This window comes from Notothenia rossii (genome assembly GCF_949606895.1).
Source record: "Notothenia rossii genome assembly, chromosome: 12".
In the NCBI taxonomy this organism is placed as follows: Eukaryota; Metazoa; Chordata; class Actinopteri; order Perciformes; family Nototheniidae; genus Notothenia; species Notothenia rossii.
The window spans coordinates 256,369-276,186 of NC_136911.1; the positions used below are offsets into that span (position 1 = coordinate 256,369).

The 19,818-nt window shown below is 39.0% G+C and overlaps 2 protein-coding genes across 6 annotated transcripts in view; both read right to left on the minus strand.

Annotated features, from left to right (window-relative positions):
• The window catches only part of mcmdc2 (minichromosome maintenance domain containing 2), a 41,406-nt gene extending 33,970 nt beyond the window's left edge, over positions 1–7,436 (minus strand). For 4 of the 5 annotated variants that reach the window (XM_079662264.1, XM_079662266.1, XM_079662265.1 and 1 more), the window contains exons 1-6: positions 6,966–7,436; positions 6,239–6,369; positions 5,679–5,738; positions 4,992–5,187; positions 4,662–4,784; positions 68–169 (exon numbers count right to left, since the gene is read on the minus strand). In XM_079662264.1, coding sequence (XP_079518390.1) covers positions 68–169; positions 4,662–4,784; positions 4,992–5,187; positions 5,679–5,738; positions 6,239–6,369; positions 6,966–7,062 — 709 coding nt within the window. In that variant the 5' untranslated portion in view covers positions 7,063–7,436. Of the gene's footprint in view, positions 1–67; positions 170–4,661; positions 4,785–4,991; positions 5,188–5,678; positions 5,739–6,238; positions 6,389–6,965 lie in introns of all 5 variants that reach the window. The other variant, XM_079662267.1, reaches the window with a different exon arrangement.
• A 94-nt stretch (positions 7,437–7,530) lies between these two features.
• The window catches only part of sgk3 (serum/glucocorticoid regulated kinase family member 3), a 33,328-nt gene continuing 21,040 nt past the window's right edge, over positions 7,531–19,818 (minus strand). Inside the window, exons 13-17 of the mRNA XM_079662269.1 lie at positions 16,282–16,368; positions 12,024–12,119; positions 11,307–11,462; positions 9,803–9,892; positions 7,531–8,343 (exon numbers count right to left, since the gene is read on the minus strand). Of these exons, the coding sequence (XP_079518395.1) occupies positions 8,173–8,343; positions 9,803–9,892; positions 11,307–11,462; positions 12,024–12,119; positions 16,282–16,368 (600 nt within the window). The 3' untranslated portion in view covers positions 7,531–8,172. The remainder of the gene's footprint in view (positions 8,344–9,802; positions 9,893–11,306; positions 11,463–12,023; positions 12,120–16,281; positions 16,369–19,818) is intronic.

Genomic DNA, 19,818 nt, shown 5'->3' on the forward strand with positions numbered 1-19,818 from the left:
GCTGGGGGACATTCGAACAGGAGACACATTTTGAATTATAGATGGATGAATTATGATGTAGACGTACCTCTGAGGAACAGGGTGACGCACTGGTACCTGAGCGAGTTCTGCTGATGAGCACTCAGAAGATCCAGAGCTCTGACGTGGATCATCTCCACCAGCTGTTTGTCTGAAAAACATATTTACAAACATTCATAATCACAGTTTTCTTTTAACCTCCTGTGCTTATATTCAGAGAAGGCAGAAGTACACACATCCTTTCCTCAAGCAGAAGTACACACATCCTTTCCTCAAGCAGAAGTACAGATACTCATGTTTAAAAATACTCTGGTGAAAGTAGAAGTACTGACTAAACTTCTTTACTCAAGTCAAAGTAAAGAACTTTGAAATGTACTTCAGTAAAAAGTACCCATAACTAGCAGCTGTTTTAAAGAGTACCTGACCTCCCTTTATATTAATAGAACAATAATGTCATTGTTAGCTAATGAATGTTTCCATGGTGACCAACGGCAACATGACAACGTTTCCATTGGTCCTTCTTCTTTAGAGAAGACCAGGAAATGATGGATACACGGATCGTGTTCAAATCAATAGGCACGCAATGACTCTAAATAATAATGATCACGCCACCAAACACACATTCAGACTAAAGGAACCAGCCTGTTTGGAAAATGAGAGAAGTAGAAAGTACAGGTATTTGAGTTCAACATGTAAGAAGTAGAAAGTACAGGTATTTGAGTTCAACATGTAAGAAGTAGAAAGTACAGGTATTTGAGTTCAACATGTAAGAAGTAGAAAGTACAGGTATTTGTGTTCAACATGTAAGAAGTAGAAAGTACAGGTATTTGAGTTCAACATGTAAGAAGTAGAAAGTACAGGTATTTGTGTTCAACATGTAAGAAGTAGAAAGTACAGGTATTTGAGTTCAACATGTAAGAAGTAGAAAGTACAGGTATTTGTGTTCAACATGTAAGAAGTAGAAAGTACAGGTATTTGAGTTCAACATGTAAGAAGTAGAAAGTACATGTATTTGTGTTCAACATGTAAGAAGTAGAAAGTACAGGTATTTGAGTTCAACATGTAAGAAGTAGAAAGTACAGGTATTTGAGTTCAACATGTATGAAGTAGAAAGTACAGGTATTTGAGTTCAACATGTATGAAGTAGAAAGTACATGTATTTGTGTTCAACATGTAAGAAGTAGAAAGTACAGGTATTTGGGTTCAACATGTAAGAAGTAGAAAGTACAGGTATTTGAGTTCAACATGTAAGAAGTAGAAAGTACAGGTATTTGGGTTCAACATGTAAGAAGTAGAAAGTACAGGTATTTGAGTTCAACATGTAAGAAGTAGAAAGTACAGGTATTTGAGTTCAACATGTAAGAAGTAGAAAGTATAGGTATTTGAGTTCAACATGTAAGAAGTAGAAAGTATAGGTATTTGTGTTCAACATGTAAGAAGTAGAAAGTACAGGTATTTGTGTTCAACATGTAAGAAGTAGAAAGTACAGGTATTTGAGTTCAACATGTAAGAAGTAGAAAGTACAGGTATTTGTGTTCAACATGTAAGAAGTAGAAAGTACAGGTATTTGTGTTCAACATGTAAGAAGTAGAAAGTATAGGTATTTGTGTTCAACATGTGAGAAGTAGAAAGTACAGGTATTTGTGTTCAACATGTAAGAAGTAGAAAGTACAGGTATTTGTGTTCAACATGTAAGAAGTAGAAAGTATAGGTATTTGTGTTCAACATGTAAGAAGTAGAAAGTACAGGTATTTGAGTTCAACATGTGAGAAGTAGAAAGTACAGGTATTTGTGTTCAACATGTGAGAAGTAGAAAGTACAGGTATTTGAGTTCAACATGTAAGAAGTAGAAAGTACAGGTATTTGAGTTCAACATGTAAGAAGTAGAAAGTACAGGTATTTGAGTTCAACATGTAAGAAGTAGAAAGTACAGGTATTTGTGTTCAACATGTGAGAAGTAGAAAGCATAGGTATTTGAGTTCAACATGTAAGAAGTAGAAAGTACAGGTATTTGTGTTCAACATGTGAGAAGTAGAAAGTATAGGTATTTGAGTTCAACATGTAAGAAGTAGAAAGTATAGGTATTTGTGTTCAACATGTAAGAAGTAGAAAGTACAGGTATTTGTGTTCAACATGTGAGAAGTAGAAAGTACAGGTATTTGAGTTCAACATGTAAGAAGTAGAAAGTACAGGTATTTGTGTTCAACATGTAAGAAGTAGAAAGTACAGGTATTTGTGTTCAACATGTAAGAAGTAGAAAGTACAGGTATTTGTGTTCAACATGTAAGAAGTAGAAAGTACAGGTATTTGTGTTCAACATGTAAGAAGTAGAAAGTACAGGTATTTGTGTTCAACATGTAAGAAGTAGAAAGTACAGGTATTTGAGTTCAACATGTAAGAAGTAGAAAGTACAGGTATTTGTGTTCAACATGTGAGAAGTAGAAAGTACAGGTATTTGTGTTCAACATGTAAGAAGTAGAAAGTACAGGTATTTGTGTTCAACATGTAAGAAGTAGAAAGTACAGGTATTTGTGTTCAACATGTGAGAAGTAGAAAGTACAGGTATTTGTGTTCAACATGTAAGAAGTAGAAAGTACAGGTATTTGGGTTCAAAGTGTAAGAAGTAGAAAGTACAGGTATTTGGGTTCAAAGTGTAAGAAGTAGAAAGTACAGGTATTTGAGTTCAACATGTAAGAAGTAGAAAGTACAGGTATTTGTGTTCAACATGTAAGAAGTAGAAAGTACAGGTATTTGTGTTCAACATGTAAGAAGTAGAAAGTACAGGTATTTGTGTTCAACATGTAAGAAGTAGAAAGTACAGGTATTTGTGTTCAACATGTGAGAAGTAGAAAGTACAGGTATTTGTGTTCAACATGTAAGAAGTAGAAAGTACAGGTATTTGGGTTCAAAGTGTAAGAAGTAGAAAGTACAGGTATTTGAGTTCAACATGTAAGAAGTAGAAAGTACAGCTATTTGAGTTCAACATGTAAGAAGTAGAAAGTACAGGTATTTGAGTTCAACATGTAAGAAGTAGAAAGTACAGGTATTTGTGTTCAACATGTAAGAAGTAGAAAGTACAGGTATTTGTGTTCAACATGTAAGAAGTAGAAAGTACAGGTATTTGAGTTCAACATGTAAGAAGTAGAAAGTACAGGTATTTGGGTTCAAAGTGTAAGAAGTAGAAAGTACAGGTATTTGAGTTCAACATGTAAGAAGTAGAAAGTACAGGTATTTGAGTTCAACATGTAAGAAGTAGAAAGTACAGGTATTTGAGTTCAACATGTAAGAAGTAGAAAGTACAGGTATTTGTGTTCAACATGTAAGAAGTAGAAAGTACAGGTATTTGAGTTCAACATGTAAGAAGTAGAAAGTACAGGTATTTGGGTTCAACATGTAAGAAGTAGAAAGTACAGGTATTTGGGTTCAACATGTAAGAAGTAGAAAGTACAGGTATTTGGGTTCAAAGTGTAAGAAGTAGAAAGTACAGGTATTTGTGTTCAACATGTAAGAAGTAGAAAGTACAGGTATTTGAGTTCAACATGTAAGAAGTAGAAAGTACAGGTATTTGTGTTCAACATGTAAGAAGTAGAAAGTACAGGTATTTGGGTTCAACATGTAAGAAGTAGAAAGTACAGGTATTTGAGTTCAACATGTAAGAAGTAGAAAGTACAGGTATTTGAGTTCAACATGTAAGAAGTAGAAAGTACAGGTATTTGAGTTCAACATGTAAGAAGTAGAAAGTACAGGTATTTGGGTTCAAAATGTAAGAAGTAGAAAGTACAGGTATTTGAGTTCAACATGTAAGAAGTAGAAAGTACAGGTATTTGAGTTCAACATGTAAGAAGTAGAAAGTACAGGTATTTGGGTTCAACATGTAAGAAGTAGAAAGTACAGGTATTTGAGTTCAACATGTAAGAAGTAGAAAGTACAGGTATTTGAGTTCAACATGTAAGAAGTAGAAAGTACAGGTATTTGTGTTCAACATGTGAGAAGTAGAAAGTACAGGTATTTGAGTTCAACATGTAAGAAGTAGAAAGTACAGGTATTTGAGTTCAACATGTAAGAAGTAGAAAGTACAGGTATTTGAGTTCAACATGTAAGAAGTAGAAAGTACAGGTATTTGGGTTCAAAATGTAAGAAGTAGAAAGTACAGGTATTTGAGTTCAACATGTAAGAAGTAGAAAGTACAGGTATTTGAGTTCAACATGTAAGAAGTAGAAAGTACAGGTATTTGGGTTCAACATGTAAGAAGTAGAAAGTACAGGTATTTGAGTTCAACATGTAAGAAGTAGAAAGTACAGGTATTTGAGTTCAACATGAGAGAAGTAGAAAGTACAGGTATTTGTGTTCAACATGTGAGAAGTAGAAAGTACAGGTATTTGAGTTCAACATGTAAGAAGTAGAAAGTACAGGTATTTGAGTTCAACATGTAAGAAGTAGAAAGTACAGGTATTTGAGTTCAACATGTAAGAAATAGAAAGTACAGGTATTTGTGTTCAAAATGTCAAAGTAAAAAGTCGTCAGAAAAATAAGTAGTGGAGTAAAGTACTGATACCAGAAACATGTACTTAAGTACAGTAACAAAGTATTTGTACTCCAATACTTCCCACCTCCTCTGATTATATTTCTCTTCCAGATCTCACCTCCCAGCACTCTGAACTTCACGTCTTCTTTCAGAGCCGAGCCACAGCTCCTGCAGATGAAGTCGTTTCTCACCGTGGCCGATTCTGTGGCTCCGGGTGCATGAACTCGGATGTGGTGAAACCCTAAAGTCCAGGAAACAAACTCATTGTCTATAAATGCTACTTGTCAGAGCTTAAAAAAAACATCTTGCCATATTTGACCTGCCAAAGGGGGATTTCCAGATTTCAAACTTGATGTTTTATGTTGTCTTGTGTCTATGAATGCTAATTGTCTGAGCTTGAATTTAAAGATTGCAACCTTTATGATGTTGTTAGCATGCCGGCTAATACCTGCAGAGCAAGGGCACTCCTCATCGCTGCAGAGGAACCGAGCGCCCTGGGTGTATTTGGTGACTCTCGTTATGGCGATGACTAAACCCTCCATGGAGACCGGCCTCATGGCCCCGTTCCCCCGAGGAAAACTACAAAGATCCAACGAGTACTCTGGGAACGGAGGAAGGTGAGTGAACTTCAGGATCACATTCACCTGGGGAGCAATTAGAAAACACACCTTGTTACAGGGCTGATGCTGTGGGAGGGAAATGTCCTGTCAAATGATCATATCATCATTTAAAACATATAGTCTTATACTCTGATTGCCTTTTACACTGTTACATTCTACTTTTAGTCTTGTATGTGTTTAACAGAGACACATGTTAAGGGTTTACATTTCAGGAGGGCAAAGGAAGTAAGAGGTGGATTCACAAACGGTTAAAGATTGGGGGGTTTAATGGCTTGAGGATGGGATGGAGGAGCAGCTGTTTCCTCTCATGAATATATAGAGAGACTGTCAGCAGAACTGCTTTCTCCTCTGAGGATGAAGCAGCTCTGTTCCTGCATGAGATCCATTTCACTTGTTTATTGACTTTCTTTATTACTTTATTAAATATAACAAAAGACAAACTTTGTCCATAAATCATTTATCAGTTTCTTTTAAGAATTTCCTCCACAGGAAACAGCTTCAACTTGTATTCCTACCTGGCTCTCTGTGTGGATCTTATCGAGAAGTGAAAGAGTCTTTATGGCCAGGAAGCAAACCTGAGAGAGGAATTAGGAAAAGTTAGTGAACCTCACAGGAGAAGGAGTGTGTGTAGCGACAGCAGGAAACAAACAAAATCGCTGAGAGGCTGAGGCCGGGCCTGTTTGCTATTGTATGACACGCTATCAAAAAAGTACTTGCTGAGATCAAAATTGCAGTGAATAATAATGTGGTTTAATGAAAAATGAGATGATCAACTTATTTTACATAGACATTGTAATAATAATCAAAGCAATCCCAAAGCTTGCGGTCAACAAAAAATACAACGACCCTGTCACCCTCTCTTCCACACACGCACACGCACACCTCACCATATCATGTGACCCAAACCAACCAACCCATTGCGATCAAACAAATATCTTATAATAATACAAACCATTACCCAAATATAAACTAGCACAAAACGAATTTGTATTCAAACAAAATGCATTTCTTTCTACATTTCATGGCTCCTACAATGTGTTTTAACTCTTAGTTAACTCTCAGTTTGTCCACTTACAGACTGGAACAGTGCAGTTGCTGTGAGAGGATCCTGCAGGACACAGTCTCCCAGCTCAGGATCCACCTCGATCACATCTGAGGGGTTCACACTGATGCAGAACCTGTAGACCGCCTCCATCTGCTGCGGCTCTGCAGAGGAGAGGGACGGCTATATCTTACCTGTTAAGTAACTTGAACCTCACATGAGTATTTCCATTTAATTCTACTTTATACTTATACTCCACTACTTTTAAAAGGGAAATAAAGTAATTGTATCCACTAAATGTATTTAAAAGCGTTATATACAGTAGGCCTACAAGCATTTCTAACAATTAAACTAGTGGATAAACTCTTTCAGTCACAAAAGAGTCAAATTATTTAAATATTTTACAAAAAGTAAATCAGTAGTTTGTCTTTCTAACAGTAAAATTCTCGTTAATGCAAAAATATTACCTAGAAATGTCAAATATATAAACATATTTACACATAAAGGCCATGATTACTTTTACTTTTTATACTTTAAGTACATTTAGCTGATTTGTACGTCTTCCACCACTGCTTATTTGCCAGTGCCAGAGACACATATCCATTATATGTAAAGTTAACGGACAAAAAAGTATTCTGAATCCAAATATTTAATGTAGTTTAACCGGTGTGTTTAGCTTTCAATGCTACTAACGTTAGCTTCACGTAAGCAAGCTAAGTTAACAGTTAGCATTATTATTATTATTATATTTTCTCCTCACCGTTAAAAGGTCTGCAGTCTTCTCCCAGTCTCTGAAGTCCTCCACTTCTGTCTAAATACACCAGAACGGACTCTTTTAATGACAAAATGTCACTCATTGTGTGTTAATTATAAATACATATATATATTCTTAAAATCTTTGACAGCTCGCATTCGCGGGCTAACTTCACGGTACCATGGTAACAACTCAAAGGACCAGGATGTAGTGAGATTAAATATAATACATACTTAATAAATATATTGAAATGAAACAAATTATACAATTATTTAATCTAAAATCATTTAATCTCAAATTACTACACATACTATATTATTAGTAATAAATACAAAGAACGTTTTTTAACTGCCACTTTTTGTTGACAGAAACAGTGACACTGGTGTGCGCGCGCTCCAACTGCTAAAGGACCCGGATGTTATGCGATTAAATGTACGATTAAATACAAATATTAAATAATATAAAACACATTTAATAAATATATTGAAATAAGAAAATGATTTAATGTAAAATACCATAATTCCAAGCCACTACACAACATACATTATTAGTAATAAATACAAAAACACGCTTTTCTTATATATTTTTTATTAATGTGCAGGAATATAGGCCTACTTAGCAAAGCATTGTGGATTTCTAATTTCTGCAAACATGATAAATGCATTAAGGCAAAGAATAGAAAACATAAACAACCCAATATAAAAACTAAATATTTAAAGACAAACAGAAGTAGAAATGTTTCTACAAATGTGACCTATAAACCAAAAATGCATTATTCAGCAGTCTCAAGTAATCCCTATTTCCAGCGTAGTTAAAATGAATAAGACACATGAGTGTATTTCTTTTTTACAGTAATTACATGGACCAACACATTTCCATGTCAAATGGTGTGATTTAAAGTCCAGTTAGTTGTTCAAGTGTTCATTTAAGGGACAATTTAAGGCTTTATAAAGTTTTAGAAACCACCAGGAATATAACAGTAATAGAGGATGTCCTTTTAAAAATATCATCTGTTATATTATATAAATACAAATTTATAAAAAAGCACATCTGGCACATTTTGTTTTCCAACCCCACATGTTTAAGTGCTGTTTATATCCAGCTGCTTTGGCGTCAGAGGACAGGTTATTGATCCGTGGTTTAAACTCTTCTTCCCTTTAGTCAAAAGGAGTTATTGTGACGGTTAAGGCGAACAAAACAAAGGTCATTTTATTTAGAGGAAAGAGTCATCGGACGCCGGTGCGTAAGAGAAACCAAAAAAGGCGTCGTCCGCCTCCATCACGCTGGCGTTTACGATGGAAAGATCCTGAGACCAGCAGATGGAGTTTGGCACAGATTCGTCCGTAAATTCGGGGTCAAAGTTTGAGATATCGTAGCAAGAACTCTGTGGAAACATCAGGGAGAGAGAGGGGGTAAGTACAGACTATAGATGAGAGTAACACATGAGTCACTTCCGGGCGAAGATTACGGCCCCGCCCACTTTTGGGGGAAAACAAAGCTGTCATTTGAATGGCGGTCAATACAAATTCAGAAGTTTTTGCCAATCAGATCAGAAATGTAAGAAAAACGTGGATTTTTGGATCTTCAAAGAGGCCGATCGCGATGGCCAGACAGGCAAACAATTACATTCAATCATTTGAAATCGAAGATCGGGCTCGATATATGGTTAAATTAAAATCAGTAGGCAAGGCTGTAATTTTTGCCAGCTGTTACTCTCATGAGCGAGGTGGAAAATAATAGTTTTATCATGCCAAAAAGCTGCTGTGTCATTTATTGTACCTCAAACATTAAAACAAATCCAGAGTTACGTGTTTCTGAACTTCCTCTAAGAAGAAAGGACAGTAACAGAAGAGCTCTGTGGCTTCAGGCCTGATCGCCGTTCAAATGAAAGCGTTGGTTTCCCTCAAAAGTGGGCGGTGCCGTAAAGTGACGTAGATGTTAGTCTCGTCAGTCCTTACCACCAGCTGCTCTTGCAGTAATAAGTAGCACCTTTCTTACTGTCCTAATGTGCACAATGTAGTGACTGCTTTTTCCTCTTTTGTTTTCTTAGCTATGTTCTCTGTATTTTATATGTCTGTGTTATGTGTCACGTTGCTGCCTTCTTGTCCAGGTCAGCATTGAAAATTAGATTTTATCTCAATGCTTTTATCTGGTTAAATAAAAAAATTAATCGATGGACATCGATCGCCTACTGCTATATTTAACCATATATCGAGCCCAATCGCTGATTTCCAAATGCTTAATGTAATTGTTTGCCTGACTGGCCATCGGGCTCTTTGAAGATCCAAAAATCCACGGTTTTCTTAAATTTCTGATCGGATTGGCAAAAACTTCTGAATTTGTATTGACCACCATTCAAATGACAGCTTTGTTTTCCCCCAAAAGTGGGCGGAGCCGTACTTTTTGCCCGGAAGTGACTCATGTGTTACTCTCATGTATATGGGTTGTGAATTCATTAAAAGGGACTTCATTTGACGACAAAAAAGCTGTTACAAAGTGCTTTAAAATTAGATTAAAACAATTTGGAGGCAATTCAGGGTTCCCTCAACAAGGCAAGTTACATTTAATACTTTTTTTACTCCATATACATTTAATTAAATAACAGTTTTACTATTTTTTATCACACTAATGAATTCAAAAAACCCCTATAGCTGGCCAGCTCTGTTGTGATTCTGATAAAAAAAAACGGATAAAACCAAATTTATTTACTTAATTTCTGCTAATGTTTTGGTTTTTCCTTTAAAGGATGGTTCTTAATCAGCCACTGTTAGTTAGAAACACCTGTGTAGTGTAATGTAGTGCATTTAAATCAAAATTGAAGTAAAAACTGTCAGAATATTTACCACATTGGGCGTAAATGGAGGAGGGATCTTCTTCTGCTCCAGGTCGTCCCAGTTGATGGAGGAGAAGAAGTCGTGAGCTTTAATTTCATTCTGGAAACGTAGAAAATAAACATCATATTTACCAGTTTGTTTACAGCAGGCTGAGGGTAATTCACATGTTGACCACCAGAGGGAGCCCACGCAGTCAAGCCTTAATGTGGTGTGTGTTCACCTCTGCTTTAATGTGATATATGTGTGTGTGTGTGTGTGTGTGTGTGTGTGTGTGTGTGTGTGTGTGTGTGTGTGTGTGTGTGTGTGTGTGTGTGTGTGTGTGTGTGTGTGTTCAGTGTCTAACTCTGCTTTAATGTGGTATATGTGTGTGTGTGTGTCTGCTCTCCAGAGTGTGTCTGCTCTCCAGTGTGTGTCTGCTCTCCAGTGTGTGTGTCTGCTCTCCAGAGTGTGTGTCTGCTCTCCAGAGTGTGTGTCTGCTCTCCAGTGTGTGTGTCTGCTCTCCAGTGTGTGTGTCTGCTCTCCAGAGTGTGTGTCTGCTCTCCAGAGTGTGTGTCTGCTCTCCAGAGTGTGCGTCTGCTCTCCAGAGTGTGTGTCTGCTCTCCAGAGTGTGTGTCTGCTCTCCAGAGTGTGTGTCTGCTCTCCAGTGTGTGCGTCTGCTCTCCAGACTGTGTGTCTGCTCTCCAGAGTGTGTGTCTGCTCTCCAGACTGTGTGTCTGCTCTCCAGAGTGTGTGTCTGCTCTCCAGTGTGTGCGTCTGCTCTCCAGAGTGTGTGTCTGCTCTCCAGTGTGTGTGTCTGCTCTCCAGACTGTGTGTCTGCTCTCCAGTGTGTGTGTCTGCTCTCCAGAGTGTGTGTCTGCTCTCCAGAGTGTGTGTCTGCTCTCCAGTGTGTGTGTCTGCTCTCCAGAGTGTGTGTCTGCTCTCCAGAGTGTGTGTCTGCTCTCCAGTGTGTGTGTCTGCTCTCCAGAGTGTGTGTCTGCTCTCCAGTGTGTGTGTCTGCTCTCCAGAGTGTGTGTGTCTGCTCTCCAGTGTGTGTGTCTGCTCTCCAGACTGTGTGTCTGCTCTCCAGTGTGTGTGTCTGCTCTCCAGAGTGTGTGTCTGCTCTCCAGAGTGTGTGTGTCTGCTCTCCAGAGTGTGTGTCTGCTCTCCAGTGTGTGTGTCTGCTCTCCAGAGTGTGTGTCTGCTCTCCAGTGTGTGTGTCTGCTCTCCAGAGTGTGTGTGTCTGCTCTCCAGTGTGTGTGTCTGCTCTCCAGACTGTGTGTCTGCTCTCCAGTGTGTGTGTCTGCTCTCCAGAGTGTGTGTCTGCTCTCCAGAGTGTGTGTGTCTGCTCTCCAGTGTGTGTGTCTGCTCTCCAGTGTGTGTGTCTGCTCTCCAGACTGTGTGTCTGCTCTCCAGTGTGTGTGTCTGCTCTCCAGAGTGTGTGTCTGCTCTCCAGAGTGTGTGTGTCTGCTCTCCAGAGTGTGTGTCTGCTCTCCAGAGTGTGTGTGTCTGCTCTCCAGAGTGTGTGTGGACTCACAAAGTCGTCTCTGGAGCCCAGGCGGTGCAGACCCTCTTTCTCCAGCAGGCCTTGCAGCAGAGACCAGGCGCAGCTGGAGGCGCCCGCACGCATCACCAGAGGTTTGTGCAGGATGTTGTCGTACATCTCGTGTGTGTCTCTGCTGTAGAAGGGCGGCTGAAGAGGAAGGAGTGCAAAGGGAGAGGGGGTTCATCAGGGGTCTCTGATTAAGAGACGTTTTGGGTGGATTTCAGGTCATTTAGCGTGGATTGAGGGTCGGTGTGTGCCTCTTTCCTCTTGTTCTACACGTCTTATTGATGGGTTTGATCTGTTTTGGGTCATAATTATCTCTTTTGGTCATTTTGAATTGCTTTACAGAAGTTTTGTGTCTCTTCGTAGACCTTTTGAGAATCTTTGGTGTTTTTGCTTTAAAGAGGTTTTGTGTCTCTTTGGTCCTTGCTGTTGTGTTGAGTCTTGTTTTGTAATGCTTTGTGTCTCTTTTTGGATATTTTGTTTCTCATCTTAGACAGTTTGAAGCTTACTGTGGTCGTTCTGGTCATTTAGCATCGATGAGTCTCACTTTTAGGACATTTCGGGGCTCGTTTACATTAGTCTGCGTCTTTTCGTGGTCATTTTCTGTCTCTTTTGGGGTTTTTTGTGCTATTTTACCGACAAAATATATCAGCCATTCCCTCAAACTACAATGCATGAGTGATATTAGATGAGTATTGTTCTCACCAGTCCGAAGAGCATCTCGTAGAGAACAGATCCCAGACACCACCAGTCCACCGTGTTGTCGTACGGCTGCTTCCTCAGCACCTCTGGAGCCAAATACTGCACACACACATTTCAATCATTATAATATAACTCCGACATGCTGCTACTGGCTTTAAATACTCTAAAGATATCTCTATTTCTTACATCCACAGCCCTTTAATCATCAATCAATAACCTTAATCATTTCTCTAAAAATGCAAGAGGTTAGGAGCAGCTTGTGCACAAAGCAAGGAGGTCAAATATAGAATAAATGCATAAATAATGATGGTGAAAACAAACCTTATTGAGCACCTGTAAAAGCGCTCTAATAAAAAAATGTAATGCATTATTATTATTATTATTATTTATTTAAAATGTGGATTGCATTGGTGATGAATACAGTTTATTTTCCAAGCAGACACACATAAACAAAGAGAAGGACTTGCAAGACAATTATTAAAATAACCCCAAATTCCTGCAGAAATCTGGAGGGTTTGTAATTCAGCTCTCGATGTGTCTGTAAATGATTATCAAGGATGTAAGATATGGAATAAATAAAGCACTTTATTGTGATGAATAATGTTGAAAGGAGGCTTATTTTCCAAGCAGATAAACATAAACAAAGCGAGACATTTGCAAGAAAATGTCTCGCTTTGTTTATGTTCATCTGCTTGGAAAATAAACATTATTCATCAGCAATGTAATCCACATTCTAAATGCTCAACAAGGTTATTTTTTACATCCTTGATAATCGTTTACAGACACATTGAGACCAAATAAGATGAGGGTCTTTCAGATAATTCAGGTCTCTATAGGCGCTTTCACACCGGAGTACTTTTCCCAGGAATAGTTCCGATAGTTCCTGGGATGTCGCGTTCACACCAAAAAGATCTGGAACTAGAACTTTTTTTGCGAACCTTTTCACCCCCTGCTAGAGAGCAGGTACTTTCCCGGGAGAAAAAGGTCCCAATTTCTGATTGGCTGGATGAATTGTAAACCACGCCCCGTAAAACTTTTTACGGGGCTACCTCTTTAATGGTGAAGCCGCCATTTTATTTGCTCGCATTAGCATTATTAGCATTAGCATCAGCCCAGCGCACCAACAACTAACTTATGGCAACACAAAAGAAAACATGGGAGCGGTGGAGATGAGGAGGTGTCGACGTTCTGGCGATTTACTCGGAAGGCCCAACTCCGGGGACTCCGGGTGGCAGTATACGCCGTGAAGTTGTTTGCGGCCTGCCAGTAAACCCAAAGCAGAAGAAGAAGAAGTGATGTCCAGTATAGTGTTATCAACAGCTCCCGGAAACGTAAGTTCTAATATTACACTAGATAGTAAACTAGAATGCTTTTCAGCCATAAACCTTGAACAATTAAATTCAATGATTCTCTCTTCTAAACCATCAACGTGTATCTTAGACCCGATTCCAACTAAGCTGTTAAAAGAAGTTTTTCCATTAATTAGCACCTCTTTATTAAATATTATGAATATGTCTTTATGATCAGGCTATGTTCCACAATCATTCAAAGTAGCAGTGATAAAACCGCTTCTTAAAAAGCACAACCTCGATCCAGAGGTTTTAGCCAACTATAGACCTATTTCTAATCTTCCGTTCCTCTCAAAAGTTCTTGAGAAAGCAGTCTCAAAACAGCTGTGTGATTACTTAAAAAACTATGATTTATTTGAAGATGTTCAGTCTGGCTTTAGAACACAACATAGCACAGAGACAGCTCTGGTTAAAGTCACAAATGACATTCTAATAGCCTCTGACAAGGGACTTGTCTCTATTCTTGTTATGCTCGATCTCAGTGCTGCATTTGATACTATCGACCATGATATCCTATTGCAAAGACTAGAGCACTTAGTTGGCATACAGGGAACTGCTTTAGGCTGGTTTAGGTCCTATCTATCTGAACGCTCTCAGTTTGTACGCGTCAACGATGAATCTTCCATGCAAACCAAAGTTAGCCATGGAGTGCCACAGGGCTCAGTGCTCGGACCTATTTTGTTCACCCTATATATGCTTCCGTTAGGCAATATTATAAGGAATCATTCTGTAGACTTTCATTGTTATGCGGATGATACTCAACTATATTTATCAATCAAGCCTGATGAAATTAATCATCTAAATAAAATTCAAGACTGCCTCAAGGATTTAAAAACGTGGATGACCTTACATTTTTTGATGTTAAACACGACCAAAACTGAAGTTATTGTACTTGGCCCGAAGAATCTACGAAACAAATTATCTAAAGATATACTAACTATGGATGGCATTAATTTGGCCTCCAGTGAGACTGTAAGGAATCTTGGTGTTATATTTGATCAGGATTTATCCTTTAACGCCCACATAAAATCAATTTCAAGGACCGCCTACTTCCATCTACGTAACATTGCAAAAATCAGGCATATCTTGCCTCAAAACGATGCAGAGAAACTAGTCCATGCATTTGTTACTTCAAGGCTGGATTATTGTAACTCCTTATTATCAGGGTGTACCAAGAAGTCAGTCAAGTGGCTTCAGCTGATTCAAAATGCTGCAGCTCGTGTACTAACCAGAGTTAGGAAAAGGGACCACATTACTCCTGTTCTGGCTGCCTTACACTGGCTCCCTATAGAACACAGGATAGAATTTAAAATTCTTCTTCTGGCCTACAAAGCCCTTAATGGGCAGGCGCCATCTTACCTTAAAGAACTCATTATACCCTAATGTCCTACTAGGGCATTGCGTTCCAAGAATGCAGGGTTGTTGGTTGTTCCTAGAGTCTTTAAAAGTACAATGGGAGCCAGAGCCTTTTCTTATCAAGCTCCACTTTTGTGGAATCAGCTTCCAGTTTGTGTTCGGACGGCAGACACCCTATCCGTTTTTAAGAGTGCGCTTAAGACCTTCCTTTTTGATAAAGCTTATAGTTAGGGCTGATTAGATTCAGCCCCTAGTTTTGCTGATATAGGCTTAGTTTGTCGGGGGACATCTTACTTCTTCCTTCTCTCTGTCTATACCTGTGTACTCTCATGTTCCGATTAACCCAGCTTCCCCAAAGTTCTTTCTTTTTGGTGTCTATATACGCCGGGATCCGGAGTCATGGATGATCCTGCGGTCCTGTGTCATGGATCGCGAGTCCTGGATCTTGAGTCGTGGCTGTGGTCCTGGATCATAAGTCCTGGATGGATATCCTCGTGGATTCATCTTCCTATTATACACACATGCATTTCCAAACATTTGGACTACCTATGTTGTAAATGTATTATCTTTTCAATTTACACACGGCATCTATTGCACGTCTGTCCGTCCTGGGAGAGGGATCCCTCCTCTGTTGCTCTCCCTGAGGTTTCTCCCATTTTTCCCTTTAAACTGGGTTTTCTCTGGAAGTGTTTCCTTGTACGATGTGAGGGTCTAAGGACAGAGGGTGTCGTATTGTCATACTGATATTCTGTACAAACTGTGAAGTCCACTGAGACAAATGTAACATTTGTGATATTGGGCTATATAAATAAACATTGATTGATTGATTGATGTCAGACGCTTCATTTCATGGATGTATAATAAGAACTGGAAACAGCGTGGGAGGCGGGGCCTTGTTCATCCCTATGAGAGTTGCTCATTGGCGCATGAAGACAAAATGGCCCAACTTTTGAAAGAGTGAAACATCACGAAAGTATTCATATAATCATATAATCCGTTCTTATTGTGCATCCATGGGTAAAGGTGTAGTGCTGAACACGTCACATGAACGTGCCGGGCGGTGCGGTCCCGTGGGTTGGATCCGCGTTCATAATGCCGAGGAAAATAACTCTCAGAATAACGTTATGAGCACATTTTAAAACTTGAGGACCGAATGTTTTTAATAAGGGCTATACAAACGTTCATACTGGGTAGTTTATTTAGTTTAAAAAAAATTATCCAACGATTTACAGACGTCTCTTTCCCGACGCTAGTCAATGGGAAAAAGTATTTCCGGGCCCAGCGACTGATACGGAAGTGTAGTACCGCCGTTTGGCCACAACGAATATTTTCATCTGAGTCCGGCGCACTTCCTGGGGGATTGCTTAATTTGCCTAATCCTCCCTCAGGGACTTATTCCGGTGTGAACGCGATTTACTAGAAAGTTCCAGGAAATAAAGGTTCCGGGAACTATTCCTGGGAAAAGTACTTGGTGTGAAAGCGCCTCATGTGTCTGTAGATAATTATCACTATTACACACTGAAACTTAGATTGAACTTATTGAATATATTAAATACCTCAGGTGTCCCACAGAAAGTTGTGGTGGTGTCAGTTTGAGAAATGCCTTCCTTGCACAGCCCAAAGTCAGTGAGGATGATGTGTCCCTGCAGAAAGAGAAAACACAATCATCTCATTATCTTTCTGCAAACTGAGGACTCTTTTGTTAAACAGGAATGTGGCGCCTCACTTTCTCTCAATGGGCAATCATTAGAGACGTAATGCATAACTGGAGAATAGAACTTGAGCTTATGCAATGTTTTTAATTTGCAAAATGCATTGATGAGGAACTGCAGTTTCATAATAACTAACATTCAGAAAGGAGGTGTTGCAGTATTATTATTTAGGAGAAGATAAGAAGTACTTTTGAGTAGCAGCGGCATACAAGTACAAGGCAGTAGTAGAGGTATTAGTAGTAGTAGTAGTAGTAGTAGAGGTATTAGTATTAGTAGTAGTAGTAGTAGTAGAGGTATTAGTAGTAGTAGTAGTAGTAGTAGTAGAGGTAGTAGTAGTAGTAGTAGTAGTAGTAGAGGTAGTAGTAGTAGAGGTATTAGTAGTAGTAGTAGTAGTAGTAGTAGTAGTAGTAGTAGAGGTATTAGTATTAGTAGTAGTAGTAGTAGTAGTAGTAGTAGTAGTAGTAGTAGAGGTAGTAGTAGTAGTAGTAGAGGTATTAGTATTAGTAGTAGAGGTAGTAGTAGTAGTAGTAGTAGTAGAGGTAGTAGTAGTAGAGGTATTAGTAGTAGTAGTAGTAGAGGTATTAGTAGTAGTAGTAGTAGAGGTATTAGTAGTAGTAGTAGTAGTAGTAGTAGTAGTAGTAGAGGTATTAGTAGTAGTAGTAGTAGTAGTAGTAGAGGTATTAGTAGTAGTAGTAGTAGTAGTAGTAGTAGTAGTAGTAGTAGTAGAGGTATTAGTAGTAGTAGTAGTAGTAGTAGTAGAGGTATTAGTAGTAGTAGTAGTAGTAGTAGTAGAGGTATTAGTAGTAGTAGTAGTAGAGGTATTAGTAGTAGTAGTAGTAGTAGTAGTAGTAGTAGTAGAGGTATTAGTATTAGTAGTAGTAGTAGTAGAGGTATTAGTAGTAGTAGTAGTAGTAGAGGTATATGGCAAGCCATTTGAGTATTTATTCCACATCCTTGATATCAGACGGCAGCTGTCTACACTAGTTGGCTCTTTGATTCCACTTGTTAGAGATATGGTCAAACTAGTTTGGCATTCTGCTTTACTAGTTCAATAAAACATTACACTAGTCAGTCTTTTTCAGCGACTAGTGGCACTTTTGTCCGACTAGTTAGCACATAAGCCTTACTAGTGACGCCAGGAGCAGCACTAGTTGCACCAAAGTATCAACATGTAAGCTTTTTCATGAACTAGTGACCCTCTGACCGTACTAGTGACGCTAAAAGTCTTACATGTTAACTAGTGCGCTGCAAAAGCTCTGACATGTTAACTAGTTACACAAAATAAGCACAACTAGTTAACTAGTGGCATACATTTGTCTGCACTAGTTAACTAGTGAGTGATTCTGGGTGCGACTAGTTAACTAGTAAAGGCAAAAGGTTCACTAGTTAACTAGTTGACGCGTCTTTTGGCCTTACTAGTTAACTAGTGGGGCTCAAAATGTCTACACGTTAACTAGTGAACCCTTCGCCCTTTACTAGTTAACTAGTGAGATACATTGAAATTCCACTAGTGAACTAGTCGGGCTTAAAATGTTCACTATTCGCACTAGTGGATCCCAAATGTGCACTAGTCGCACTAGTCGCACAGAATGCTAATGAGGAGGAGGGGAAATAATGCATCGAGGTCTCCTATTGGCCCTAAGATATAGAGCGCCACCCAGCCCAAATTGTTTCTTTAAGAGCTTAAATACACTGTGTTTTAAAATACAGTCATATGACCATATTTACAAAAATATAAAACAAAAGTATTGTTGTAATTATGATCATATGACTGTATATCAAATGAGGTAAGAACATTGAATACTTTGTTAAAATTAGAAAGTTGCCTTAGGACTGCAGACAGGAATATAGATCCTCTTTAAAACATTTTATTAAGCTGCAATTTGAAAGGTGCTGGATTAGAATAGAACTGTGATAACAGAAGGAGGGACATTAGTGATGGATAGAAAGAGGAAGTAACCCTCTTCGGATCACAGCTTTGAGAGATCGCCGTGACTTCCGTAAATATGGAGAGGTTGTTTATCATCATGCGGATCTATCGTTACCCTGGTTTTAAGATCTGTCCAGTGTTTCAGCTTTATTCATTTCGTGGGCACCGCTGATAATATGTCCTACGATCATATCCGCTACCTTTGTGTCTCGAGTGCCGGTGTTCTCTCACACAAGCATACGCACACTCGCACCAACAAAAACACACACAGAAAGCGGAGCAAAGCAGAAACAGAAACATGTATTTTTCTAGGCAAAACACACACTGACTGACTTCCCACGGACAATATTTTAACAGTAGGCACTGAATACCCGACTGATGCACCTCACTTCTTCGAGACGTTGCTAAAAACATTGCAGGAGAACGCCCCCTAAGGCTCTCCCTCACAGAGCTGAACTGACCAATCAGAATCTGGGTCCCGCCTGCTTCATTTGCATATGGCTCACTAGTGAACGTGTATGCCATACACGTTCACTAGTGAGCCATATGAACGGCGACTAGTTAACTAGTGGATACATATTAAAGCTTACATGTTAACTAGTGAAGGCAGAAAAAGTTAACTAGTTGCACGTACGCATCAACTAGTAAGTCATTGTGTTGAACTAGTGAGAAGAAAAGCACAACTAGTGGGCTCAAAAGATCCACTAGTTTAAGACAAAGCCATACATGTTGAATCAATAGCTAACTAGTCGCGTACAGTTGCTCACTAGTGCAACAAAAGCCAAACTAGTTGAAGGAAAGGTCTTACATGTAAGAAAAATGTGTAACATGTAAGGTCAAAGTCTAACATGTTGATAACAGAACCTCACTAGTGAGAAAAATTGCCCTCCACTAGTTAACTAGTAAGACAAACATCTGTGTCACTAGTTTACTAGTGACTCCTCTAAGGCTCCACTAGTTAACTAGTGAGATAAAGTGTGTGTAACTAGTTAACTAGTAAGGCAAAAACCATTGCACTAGTGTAGCTAGTGGACACTTTGGACCTCACTAGTTAACTAGTGCACATTTTGAGCCTCACTAGTTAACTAGTAAGGTCAAAGGAGGCGGCAACTAGTTAACTAGTGAACATTCTGCCTTCACTAGTTAACGTGTAAGCTTTAATATGTATCCACTAGTTAACTAGTCGCCGTTCATATGGCTCACTAGTGAACGTGTATGGCATACACGTTCACTAGTGAGCCATATGCAAATGAAGCAGGCGGGACCCAGATTCTGATTGGTCAGTTCAGCTCTGTGAGGGAGAGCCTTAGGGGGCGTTCTCCTGCAATGTTTTTAGCAACGTCTCGAAGAAGTGAGGTGCATCAGTCGGGTATTCAGTGCCTACTGTTAAAATATTGTCCGTGGGAAGTCAGTCAGTGTGTGTTTTGCCTAGAAAAATACATGTTTCTGTT